Source organism: Apiospora marii, assembly GCF_038362585.1.
Source record: "Apiospora marii strain CBS 49790 chromosome Unknown utg000011l_segment0_segment0, whole genome shotgun sequence".
NCBI lineage: Eukaryota > Fungi > Ascomycota > Sordariomycetes > Amphisphaeriales > Apiosporaceae > Apiospora > Apiospora marii.
Window position 1 is genome coordinate 2,318,016 of NW_027117382.1, and position 13,084 is coordinate 2,331,099.

At 51.1% G+C, this 13,084-nt stretch overlaps 3 protein-coding genes across 3 annotated transcripts; all 3 read left to right on the forward strand.

Annotated features, from left to right (window-relative positions):
* Nucleotides 1-1,046: 1,046 nt before the first annotated feature.
* On the forward strand, nt 1,047-1,801 carry PG985_013812 (uncharacterized protein; the record flags this gene model as incomplete). The annotated part of the gene is made up of 3 exons (XM_066833578.1): nt 1,047-1,104; nt 1,170-1,177; nt 1,298-1,801. The coding sequence occupies 3 exons, from the start codon at nt 1,047-1,049 to the stop codon at nt 1,799-1,801; spliced, it is 570 nt and encodes a 189-aa protein (XP_066678318.1).
* Nucleotides 1,802-6,282: 4,481 nt separating this feature from the next.
* On the forward strand, nt 6,283-7,446 carry PG985_013813 (uncharacterized protein; the record flags this gene model as incomplete). Its single annotated transcript, XM_066833579.1, has 1 exon — nt 6,283-7,446. One exon carries the CDS (start codon nt 6,283-6,285, stop codon nt 7,444-7,446), a length of 1,164 nt encoding a protein of 387 aa, XP_066678319.1.
* Nucleotides 7,447-8,266: 820 nt separating this feature from the next.
* On the forward strand, nt 8,267-12,132 carry PG985_013814 (uncharacterized protein; the record flags this gene model as incomplete). The annotated part of the gene is made up of 3 exons (XM_066833580.1): nt 8,267-8,727; nt 8,781-10,327; nt 10,397-12,132. 3 exons carry the CDS (start codon nt 8,267-8,269, stop codon nt 12,130-12,132), a joined length of 3,744 nt encoding a protein of 1,247 aa, XP_066678320.1.
* Nucleotides 12,133-13,084: the final 952 nt, after the last annotated feature.

Here is a 13,084-nt window from a genome sequence, read left to right on the forward strand (position 1 = left end):
GAACAATTAGTGAAGGAAGCTCTTAAAAAGCACCTACAGCAGTACAAGTCACCATTGATGGTAGAGCGTGGCTGCTGCTGATTGACTTGAAACGAAAGATTGGGGTATCATGAGAAGAAAAACAATTCATCTGGCGCTCAAGTCAAAAGCGTAGCTTGATGAGGCTGCACTTTACACAACCAAGCTGAAGCTCGACTAAAAGGCAAGAGAACCGTGACAGGAACCGTGGTTGGGCGCTGCGAGCGCGAAATCTAAGTGGGGCGCGCTAAGTTCGCCCCAAGGTTTTTCCGTAGAGCCTCTGCATCTACCTCCTTAGGTAAGGTACGTGTAGCGACCTCACTGGGCTGGCAGCTGAATCCTGGTGCTTACCTAACTCTACATTCAAATGTTGCATTCTACGGTATCTTATCTTTAGCCCGATATCTTTCTTATCTTATCTTTGGATTGGCCCCTCCCTTGCATCATTGTAATCCATTGCCGGCTGGGTTCATGTTGGAGGGGTAGTAGTAGATCGCTCTAGGCAATCTAGAGTACATGTAGCATCCATTAACCCAAGTGAGGATGTAGGAATCCAATCGAAAACAGATGTTTTTCAACTAACAATTGTGTTGTGAAGTTGTCCGAAAAGCAAATGGTCCACGGGCACCTCAGGAAACTCTGCATACAAGGAAGTTGAGAGCCATTTAGACCTGACTCTGTCCTGTCCCTGGACCGTCCAGTTCGTTCTGCATGATTTGTTTACCTACTGAGGTGCATTTGTTTACCTTGAGCTTCATCTTCTATCGTTGATGCCTGGCAGTAAACGACTTCTTTCCACGCAAACTTGTTTGATTATCTCAGGCAGCTTTCAGACCAGCGAACAAACATTTAGGCCCCCGTTTGTGTCGTTTCGTCTGGGGTGAAGAACTACATACATATAAACCCTCCTGCGCAACTGGATCACATCGCGTTGAACGTTCAGACGCATATCACAACTCAAGCCCACATCACCACCAACGTCTCATACAGATAACACCTCGACACGAGTCAGAGTAGTCAAAGCGAAGATGGCCAACGAATCGGGCAACGACGGCACTGGCCGCACCCATACTGCATTCTTCTACGGTAAGTGAAATCCATGATTCGCATCCACCTCTGTACTGTGAAATCACATGGCTGACATGAAACAGGAACTCTAGTAAGTGTCCACTCTAAGCAATATTCGTTTTTTGGATGGTGATATGTTACGGTTGTCGTCACATAACGACCTCGTACCCGTTCGATATCGCAAGAGGGCAAATGCTAACATCGAACAAAGATGGCAGCAGAGGTCTTCTTCACGGTCTGCTACCGCAACTCCCAAATCGACGTGTCAGTCCTGAAGAGCCTGCACACGTTCCAGCCGGCTGTCCTCCACGGCTTCCGCCGCCGCCGCGTGCAATATGCCGACTACCCCGGCATCACGCGCGACGCCTCCGCCGAAGACGCCTCCGTCCGTGGCATGTACGTGACCGGTCTGACCGACGCCAACATGGAGAAGCTCAACCTCTTCGAAGGCTGCGAGTACGAGCTCGAAACCGTCAAGGTCAAGCTGCTGTCCAAGGTGGGCGACGACCAGGGCAAGGGCAACGTCGAGGGCGACGAGGTCGAGTGCCAGACCTACGTCTACCAGAACCCGAAGGGACTGGAGGCCCGCGAGTGGGACTACCACGAGTTCCGAACTCAGAAGATGAAGAAATGGACACGGGAGGATTATAACTTCGATGACACTGATCACTTTGCCCCGACTGAGGTGGAGGAAGCAAAGGAAGCTGCAGTCTAATCTTAGCACGCACAACAACTCAACCGCCAGCTTTAGACCGGTCGCGGGCCTAGTTTGTATGGGTGGACAGAGGCATATCCAGCGGTCGTTCAGGCAAGGAATCAGGCGAATCTTAGAAGCGATGGTGGAGCCATGAAGAAGCTACGATTTGATAGAACCATAGAGGGTCACTGACCGCTAGATATGTGAGACAAAGCAGACTACTCATAGAAAATGACATTATCCGCGCGCGTACAGCCCCCATTGCCTGTGAAATGGCTCGTCTATCCAAATATTACAAGCCGGCGTTTCCGCCCGCACTCCCTTGCATGAAGCTATCTGCATGTTGGCACATGTCCAAGTTCACCTCAGCCGTGGTCGGCCTTGAAGGGTCGTCGTACAAGGAGTGTGCTCATGTACCTAATTGACCCCTAAAGTTGTCATGTTGTCTGTCAGTGAGGCTCTTCGAATGTTTGCTTTCGTGCAAACAGCCTCAGTGGTGGCATGGCACATGCCTGACTCCAGCGGCACACCACGCCCCTGCGGGGATAAACCGGCCAAGTGCCAAGAATAAGCAGTTCTACAGAAGGTTGTTACAGTAGTGTTCGTTTATTCGACTGTTGAAACCTGGAGTAAGTGGAATGATCAAGACAAATGGAGAAAGTACGATTTATTCCTGTAGCCGCTTGACGCCTGACAGAAGTGAGGCTCAATGAGAGGCATCCAATTGACGCCAAATTTGGAACTCTCTCCACCGTCCTCCGTATTGAGAACAAGGTTCAAAGAGAACTGCTGTTCGGGGGCTCCACTTGACTCTCAGTATCAAGGTATCTGGTATGTAGGCGCCCGATTTCAGCTCCACGGTACAGCTGGCATTTCGGAGCTGTAGTAGTGCTATTGACTAGGTAGGTACTGCCGCGAGACATTGCCATGCACTTGTTAGCCTCAGTAAGGTATCTTTCTAAACTACATATATATCTCAACTACATGCCATTCTGGTAAACAATTCTGGATATCAGGTTGCCTCATGCTTGGTATATCACGGAGCGAGAGTGCACTCTAGGCATTGCAAAGCACTGGCGGTCTATAATACGAGTTAAGTAAGTGGAGCATACGATCCGCCCAAGCCCAGTCTCTCGATCCGACAATGGAGCGAAAGCCGCAGCCTATTTTCAGCCAATGAGGTGAGCAGGTGCCATCACATAAGCGCCTCGGTTCAGTAAACAAAAGCTGCATGTTTCTAAAAAATTCCGCCTGTTCTGACCCTTACTGCCCTGTATTCAGGTTCTGGCAGGAGGTCGAGTGGGGCCCGCCCAATCCCCAAAAGCCGGTAAACCGTAAAAGACGAGGGACCGACCCCCTGGCAGAACCCCTGGAGCCTGCCCGCTTACCTGGTCTGCCCCCCTGCTGAGTAGCCAAATGCAGGCCTTAACCCATGTGCTCGGGATGTGTCGCTCTCGCTCTCTGCTATGCCTGCGCGCGCATACGAGGTGTAAGGATACCCTCACTTGCCTCTCCCCCACATGTCGACGTAGATGATGGTAAATGGATGTGGCAAAGCAATCAACGAGGCAGCCGATGGAAGAATTTTCATCTGGTGGAAGCCATGCGAAGTGCTGTTTGCAGTTCCTTTTGGCATGCACATGCATTAGTGGGAAGGTAGCAATAGCAAGATGCAAGAGCAAACTTTTTGTTTGCGGCTGGATGAAGCTGCTGCGGGATTCTGCATCTAATCGTTGTGCCATCAAATACTAGGTAAAGATTGACGTAGGTAGGCTCGTAGGGTAGACCGTTGGGTTGCAGTGAGGTCAATGTACCTAGCGTGGCTCCGTGGAGGCCGCCTCTGCTAGATGACGATCACTGTAAAGTTGCCTGCCAGGCTGAGCTGAAGCCCCGAAGCGGGAACTAGCCAGGACAGCCCCGAAGCGCATTGCCACCTTACTACCTTTGCCCGATATAGCGCAAAATCATGCAAGCCGACAAGCCGAGTGACAGTTCTGAGTTGACGGCAAATTCCTGCCAGCGGCGGCCGCCGGTAAAACTGTGGTCGTCGTAAGCACAGCCTGCTTCAATTCGGTTCAAGGCCCTTCCTGGTCATGCGGGCTCAGATGCCAAAGTGGTCGTACCTGTTTTTAGCTACTGATGGAGATGGAAGAAACGGGGGCCAGTGCCTGAGCGCTGGCTAAATACTGATAGATACCTCGGATATTGGTCGTAGTAATTCGGTGTTCAGGATGACCGATATTGATTAATTGCACTCTCGCGATAGGATGAACATCAATATAGTGAAGTCGGCTTTGGGAATTAAACAATCGTGAGCATGAAACGCGGCTTGTTTCAGGATTCCTTCCTGTCCTACACATGCAGTAGCTCAGAGCCCTATCCATAGGAAGGATAGGTGCTGGTAAACCGAATCGTAAGAATGTAGGATAATAGGGGGCCCAGCCCAAGTGGTGTCAGTGAGTCTGGGCCCGGTCTGCAGATCCTATCAGCAACAGCTTTACCAAGATATCCCCGCACCGGCTCAGGGGTCGTGCGACAGGGATTACACGACAGGTTTTCCTGCAGCACCGGCAAAGATTGGCTGAAAGCTCTCGGAGCTAGTTTAGAGAACAATTTAGAAAGTCGCCATTGGCGTGCGGTTTCCCCCTTGGGCGGCCTAAAACTTCCAAAAAGAGCTGCTGATTGAAACTGACACATCTCTTCTGGGAGCTATGCGTAACGCTGGACGGCTATCGAGTGATACAACCGCGTTTGCTACTTTCTTCAGCAAATCGCGACAGGGGTGCAGGGGTACAGGCGAAGAGCAGGGTGAAAAAGTCGGGACTGACGTACGACGTTGCATATTTGCATCTTCGGTGCTGTTTTCCAGAATCTGGATGGCCACCAGGTACGGCCTCCGGCGAGGGGCATCGGCCCACACCACCCAATTCGTCCAAGCATTATGACATGTATTTTTACTTGCAAACGTGCTTTTCTGGGCGTCCGTGCCGGGGATGCATCCACCATGTAGGTATTCTTAGAGAGGAGTAAGCTTAATACTTACTCTGCGTTTGCACATCAACGTGCAGAAATCCCAACGGCGACAATCTCTCTCATCAGATGAAAAAAGAACGAAGAAAAAAAAAGTAAAGTGCTTACATGGGCGATCAAAGGCATTGAACAAGCCGTGGCGGCTGTAGCGTGTTTGGCCTATGGACGGTTCTTTGCCCAGGCGCCGCCGACAGAGCAAACGCGAGAGTCAATAGGTCAATCTCACCATGCCATTATCTCCGTGTGATATGATCAATGGATCTCAGGGGCAGACTGAGCAGTGGACTGAGTCGTTCTCAGCCTGCATGACTCTATCAAGAACCTATGGCCCCCAGTGAAGAAGAAAAACATCCGTCAGCCTCTAGCCCCCTTGGCTGCCAAGCCGAAACAGTGCCCGACCCAATCATCTTGCTCTCTCGACATTCCGTTTCTGGCCCCCCTGGCAACTCCACCGATCCGCCTCCACCAATGCTCCGAAACCTAACGAGTAGATCTCTTCATGGCAAGCAGAGGGCTGCGCCCGACTGGTCGTGATGGACTCCCTGTCAGGCTTGTCCAGCCCGAACTCTGTGCTCTAAGTGGGAATTCAGGATGGAGCCCCTGGATGCAGCCATGTCTCTACCCTGTTCCTCTTATAGCCAATCGTCCCTAGTCCAGCACTCGTTCCTGCAGCCACTCCACTCCACGGGTTCTCTAGCTGACTTACACCTCCACCAGTATACGCTCGCTCTAGTGTGTTTGCCTCCATCTACGGGTTGCCTTCCCATGCTTTCTCACGCCTCTCCCCAGGTATAAGACGCCCGTTCCTCTCCGTCCATTATCACACTTTCTTTCACATCAGCCATCACAGCACCAGTCCCAGCGACAGATCCTTCTCTACAGAACCTTCACCTTCACTCCTTGAGGTCAGGTCCTTTGTTTATATTCTTCTTCATTCACTCGATCCAACTAGCCTGGAGCAACATCATCGTTTGAGTCCTCACGTTCAACTTTACACATCGATCTAGCTCGATCTCCGTCCGTTGTTGACTAGTCATCTGCTCTTGGTTCTCCTCCGAAACAAAGCAGCCCGAGTAAGTTGCCACTACTTCCTACACCCTTCTCGTTCCTTGTGGGATCGTGGTTCTTGTCATACGTGTGACAAGGACGTCTTTGTCGGCCTGTCAGTCTGCACAATACCCTTGTGATGCTGCAGAGTGGCCGCCGGTAATGCCTCATAAAGAGGGTCTTTGTCCGCCTGGGGTCAAAGATGAGTATAGGCAACTCAACGAGGCAAAGAGAACATGGACCATCTATAAGTGTCTTGCATGACTTGATCCTTGGCTAACCCTGCCTGTCTCACTTCAGCAATACTCAACATCACTTACATCCTTGAACGCAAACAAAGTCTGTGACTTTCTACCACAACTCATCCCTGAGAACAAGATCCTTATCGTCTGGAACGATATATCAACAAACACTCTTTCACAATGATCAACACCAAGGTCCTCGTGGCGGCTGGCCTGGCCGCTGTCAGCAATGCCCACATGCTCATTGCCAGCCCAAAGCCATTCACTACACCGCAGCTGAAGCAAGCCCCTCTGGCTGGCGGTGACTTCCCTTGCCAGGGCACCCCAGGCGGAACCTTTTCAGCAGGCGCGAACATGAACCAGTTCGAGCTTGGCTCTCAACAGACTCTGAAGTGGATCGGGACTGCAGTGCACGGAGGAGGCAGTTGCCAGATCTCCATCTCATACGACACCAACCCCACCCCAGAGAGCGTCTGGAAGGTGATTCACAGCATTGAGGGCGGCTGCCCAGCCCGCAACCTGAACGACAATCGCTCTCCCGCAAACGCTGCTGCTCCTGACCCAGACACCTACGATTACAAGATCCCTGACAACATCCCTACCGGCAAGGCCACCATTTCTGTGTCGTGGCTGAACCGCATTGGAAACAGAGAGTTCTACATGTACTGCGGCGCCGTGGAGCTCACCGGAAAGGGCGGCGACAAGGCCAACTACGAAGCGTTGCCTGACATCTACGTAGCCAACGTTCCTGGAGTCAACACTTGCACTACCCCCAAGGTGGAGCACGACTGGGTCTTCCCCAACCCTGGACCCTCGGTCGAGAGCAACATTGGCAAATATGGATTCAAATCCACTGAGCTCCCTACCGGCTGTGGAAAGTTCAGCGGTGCTGCCGGTACTGGTTCCGGATCGGGAAACGGTGCGAACCCGGGCTCTGGCTCTGGCTCATCCTCGGGCTATCCCTCCGCCTCGGCTCCGGCTTCTAAGCCTACTGGTTCCGCACCCGGTGGAGTCTTCCTGACTAAGCAGCCCGACGCCGCGCCCACACAGGCTCCCACTTCTGCGCCTGTTGCTCCTGCCCCCTCTGCCCCTGCTGCTCCTGCTGCTCCTGCACCGGGTGCTGGCTCTGGCTCTGGCTCCGGCTCCGGCTCCTCTGGTGCATTGTCAGGAAAGTGCTCAGACGGACAATGGAACTGTGTTGGAGGCTCTTCTTTCCAGCAGTGTGGAAGCGGGACCTGGTCCCCCGTCATGCAGATGGCTCCCGGCACTAAGTGCACAGCTGGTCAGTCCACTGATCTGAAGGTGGCTGCTGCCAAGCGGGTTGTCAGAGCATTCCGTGCTTAGACTACTAAACCGGATGTGTAAAGTTATGTGGGATTTTTGGAACTCTGATGTGTCGGTCATCAGATGGCGTTTTGATATTTTTACTTTCTACTGTACATAGATTCTCACTGTTTTACACGGGCACCTGGATATACCATTGGAATAAGCGCAGGATATCACAATAACACAAGTTACGGAAATAACTTCTGTCATATCTGTATCGGACTTTTGTGATGCTTTGTGGTGTTGTAGCGTCGCATTTGGCCTTAAGGTTCTACCAGTACTGCTACCAGATGGTTACCTTATCGAACGATGTCGCTGAACAGTTTCTGCCCATGCTCCCTTTCCAGACACGGAATAGTACAATGGTGTGGGTCTTGCTCAAAAGGTGGCGTTCATCCACGTCTCATTGCCCCAGCACCTGCCTGCCCTTGTCACCAAGCACCACCTGTGCCGCGGACTACATTAATACTCTTGGGGATTTTGGCCACCGACAATCTGGAGAGGTTTGCTGGTTTTGTATTCTATTGAAAACAATACTTTACACCAACTATCACTCAATACTGACTGGCGGTTTTGAGTAGCCGCCGGCCATGTGGATAGCCGCATGGGGAAGTGGACCCTATACTACTATATTGGCGTAGGATTGGACGAGGAGGCGCTTATAAGTCGTTGTTGGTTCAACGTGCATATTGCCAACTCCTCTGTGTGCAGATTAATCAATACAAATGGCTCTTCAATCCCAAGTTTCGACCTGGAGAAGAACGTCAACATTCTGAACTTCTTGCTTTTTTATTGCACGTTTATACACTTCTATACATTGTGCACTCATGCCGCGTCAATGACCACATTCCGCCCGATCAATACTCGCAGTGAGAGCGACTCATCTCAGGCTATACTTCTCAACAAAGAGCTGGGCACGAATAATGGGCCTCTGCGCAATGGATGGAAACCATGGACCTTGAAAGGCCCTGCGCTGCTGTGCCTCTTCATAACAACACTGCTGTTGGCTGCGGCGATCGAAACGCTTGTTCAGAAGAGCCAGCGACAGGGTGGTGGGCTGGCTTTATCGGAATCGCCTGACAACCTTCCGTCAGTTGTGAATCTGGCATACCTCTACCTCCCAACTATCATTGCTGTCGTGTATAGCTTAGCATGGAGCTGGGTAGCATCAGACACCAAACGACTGCAGCCGTGGTGGGAGATGTCGAAACCTGGTGGGGCATCGGCAAAAGACTCACTTCTACTCGATTACCCTTCCACCTTCTTTGCCTGGGTACCTTTCAGGGCGGCTTCCAAAAGGTGGGTGATAGCTATCAAAGCTGTTTACATGAACGACTAGCTAACTGTATCAGACACTGGCCTGTCTTTCTGAGTGGATTAATTGTTTTGATCGTTACCTGTGCAATCACCCCTCTTCAGGGCGCCATCTTGAAGATAGGGAGACTCACCGTGGGCACAGATGCGCCATTCTTGGTTGTGTCGAGACTGCCACCAGTCAGTCGCCAATCCCGCCGGATGGATACAACCCTCCTAAACACCGCCTTCGCAACGAGATTCCTCGATCATCCCCTGCCTTCCTTCACGACTCAAAACTACGCGCTGCTGCCGGCCCGGTATCAAGGCGGATCAAAACTGACTACTTATAAAGATACCAACCTGACGGTCGCCACGACGAAGTTGTCGACAGACTTCGAATGCTGGCCGGCAAAGGCAACTTGGGAAGGGCTACGCAATTTCTACGAGTTTGACAACAACCGAGGCTGCAGAGTGAAAGACATCCCGATCGATGACTTCTCACCGTACACAATGCACTATATCGGGTGGCAAACGAATAGCTGGTCAGAGTATGGTCTCAACCTAGCAGGCCTCTGTCCCAAAGATAACATGCATCAAGTGCTCCTTGTGTGGGGCAGACGTTACACCCAAACATCATATGCCAATATCAGCGGGGAGGGCCCTGGAGAAGTGGAAATAACGGCCTCCTTTTGCGAACCTCGATACTGGAAACAACGAGTGCAAGTGTCTCTGTCTTCGAATCAATCCGTGCTCCAGACTGAGCACGGAGACTCTATACAGCCATTGGGGGCCGTCGAGCGACTCGACAGCGAATTCAACAAGACGGCGTTCGAAGCGTTCCTGAGCGGTGGGCAGCCACCAGATCTGTCGGATGGAGCAGATGGGACCAACTTCCTCTATCGAGTGAGCCGTGACCGCCATTTCATGGGGATCGGTCTACAACAGACCCTGTCTAATGTGATAGGCTTCGCTTTAGGGAGGGATGTCAAAGACTTATCGGTCTACAAAAATCCAGAACGCCTCACGAAAACCTTTGAGGCAATGCATCAGGTCATGTTCTCTCTGGCAGTGTCCCGTATCAACACACTAGAGGACAACCCCGACATTGAATACGCCACTGGCCTTATCGATGTTTCTCGCTATGGGGTAATTGTTAGTAGGCGGTTTTCAATCGCGGTTGAGAGTCTACTTCTCGCCGTAGCTCTGTTGGGCGTAGGCTTGTGGTGGTCATGTCGAAGAGTCGAGAATAGACTACTCTCTGACCCTGACTCCATCAAAGGAGTAGCAAATCTGGCCAAACAGAGCAGCGCCCTGAGAACGGTGTTATCTAGGGTGGCCGCTGAGAAAGATGATGGATTCCGCCACGCTCTTCAGAAACACCACTTTTATCTGCAACACGTCAAAGACCGAGGAGAGGTTCAGATCGACATGGTGGACTCACCAAGCGCCCTGGAAATCCATCATAGCCACCATTGCTCTCGCCTCTATACACCGGAAATACCCGTGGCGATGAACCCGCTCAGTGGATTGGCATTTGTCTTGGTGCTGGTAGCAGCGCTATCATACCTGGCTTATTTGAAAGTTATTGAAAGGCGCTCTCAAGGTAAGCATTGCTTCTCTGATTTCGTTTGGTCAAGAGCGGGCCTGTGGCTGACATAGATATTCATTGCAGGTCTACCTCTACCGATGGACAGCCAATTAGCTCTTGAGATTCTGGAGAACTATATTCCGATTGTGTTCGCCACTTTGGTCGAATCGTTCTTAGTACTCCTGAACCGTCTGTTGGCCACCATCCAGCCGTTTACTGAGCTGCAGCGGGGCCACAGCTCGAGTTCTAGATCTGTTGATTTGAAATACACTTCTTTGCCACCACAATTACTACTTTGGAAAGCGGCAAAAGCAAGGCACATGTTACTTGGCATTCTTTGCCTTGTCACAATCCTAGGCAACGCATTGTCAGTCAGCCTCGGTGGTCTTTTCAATGAGCTCCCCCTGGTCCAAGACGAAGCCGTTGAGATTTCTGTACTGCAGGTCCCGACTGTAACAAATAACTCTTTAGGGTCTCTGCTCGAGGCAGTGCATGCCTCACCAAATGGCTACCAGAACCATTTCACCATCGCCGAAGTGTACTGGACGACAGACTCCAAACTGCCCCCTTGGCTTACTGAAGAGTATTTCTTCTTACCCTTCGACCTCGACCGCATGCTGGACACAGCTGCCGAGTCCTACACCGCAAAAAGTCACGGTGTCACTGTTATACCATCTTGCAAACCCCTGGCTCCCACAACCTTGACGAGGACCAGCATTGATCCGGTTCAATTCTCGGACCAACCTCTGCAAATCGCATCCTCGACTGTCGATGCGCTACCTTGGATGGACTGCGTCAATCAAGATGAACTTGCAGATAACATCATGAATCGGACAGGGACCCTTGCCAAAAACATGTATAATCCTGCGAAGAAATGTGGCTGGCGTTATATTCGCGGCTGGGCCCGAAGCAGCTCCAGTGCCGATGACGATGCAGTCATCAGGAGTGCGGCGGTCACAGGAGTTAAGTGTCAACCGAAGTTTACCACGGCCGAATTCGACCTCACCGTCGACAGCACTGGGAGGGTGCTCCACGCCAACAGAGTAAGCGAATTCGGGCCTTTCAGTTGGGGGCCTGGCAATAGTTCCCATATAAGCAGCCTCGAAGGCATCGCTTTCGACTACCTGGAGGCTATACCAATGACCGAGCCGTGGCAAAACATTTCGTGGGTTGGCGAGGACAGCCTCAACCATTTCCTCAGCATACGAAACAACTCGTTCACGGACGCCACGACGCCCTTGCCTGACCCCGAAAAACTTGTTACTGAAGTCGAGGCGGTCACCAAAATGCTTGCTGGGGCCTTGTTCCAGCAAAATCCGACAATATTCGAGAAAGCTGTCAATTCAACACCCCCCGCCCAAGGGACCCGACGGACCACCATTACCAAGATCTTCATGGCAGATGTAGCCTTCATCATCAGCATGGCCCTCCTGTCTCTCAATGTCGTCACAGCCATAGTCATTTATGTCTTTGGTCCCACGCCATTCCTGCCCCGTTTCCCTGACACCATTGGGTCTGTCTTGGGTTACGTCGCAAAGAGCAGATTGACCGAGCCGGACTGGGAGACACCTACCAGAACTACCAGCGAATACGAAAGCCATGGTGCAGAGAAGCCTTCTGAGACCACATATAGTTTTGGCCGTTACAACGACAGAGACGGCAATGAACATCTTGGTATTGACGCCGACCCATTCGTGGTCCGGGTCGACAGGGAAGGCAACCCAGAGTGGCATGCGCAAGGCAAAGCGGCCTCGTGGCTAGCCTGGTTTCGAGGAAAAACAAGCAGGAGGCGTGGAAGCGAGGACTACATTGAAAGCTAGGTGCGTGTATGGCGATATACAAGACTGGGATATTAGGACATTGGATATACCACCTTACAGTTTGTTATATAAAACCTTAGTTATATAGAATTAGCGATTGATTACTATTGTATAGTCATTTAGTATAGGTTTTATAACATTCCTACATGTGGCTTTGATTTCGTATTTTCGAGATATTTAAAGAAAAAGTAGGTTGCCTTTTAATGGCAATGACACGGAACATTGTAACGAATCCTATCTTCAGACAAGGATACTAGCAATGGAATAAATGATAGAAAGAGCTTGATCGCCAGTAATGATATATATTATGCAAGAGTGGTGGTATATACGTCTTATCAGCTGGGTATTAGTGCAAAAGGGAGATCCGAATGTAGAAAAAAAGAACAACGCTCAGAAGAGCTCGAAAAAAAAAGTGACCGCAGAGGGAGTTGAACCCTCTTACCTTCAAGTATAATATGAATAAGAATACTAACCGCTAGGCTACACCGGCCCGGTCAAGGGAGGAAGGGTCTGTTTGGGTATATATTGATGGGCTCCTCGAGGTGCGTGTGTATGTTGCTTTGCTGCTGGGGTGGGCGAGTGAGCATTGAGAGTTTGTCGTGGCCATGGTTTGGCAAAAGCACGGGTTGAGAGTCCTGAGGCGGGCGGTAAAAGCCCAAGGTAAGACAAAACACAATATGATCGGGGTTAACAGTAGGATAACTGTTGGTGGTAATGATCAGGACAGTGGGTGAAATGGCTGCTTCAAATCATGGAAACAGGGCGCCGCGTTAGCCACATCTGCAGCGATGATCTGCGCCATCAAGGCCTCAGCCATGACAACAAGGACCATGATATGCAACTGTATGTACTAGATATTGGCTTTTGGCGAACATTCGAGTCTTATGAGATGACAGTAGCATCCTAAACCAGGGTCAGATCCGTGGCGACTGGGAGGTGCAGTCTATGAGTA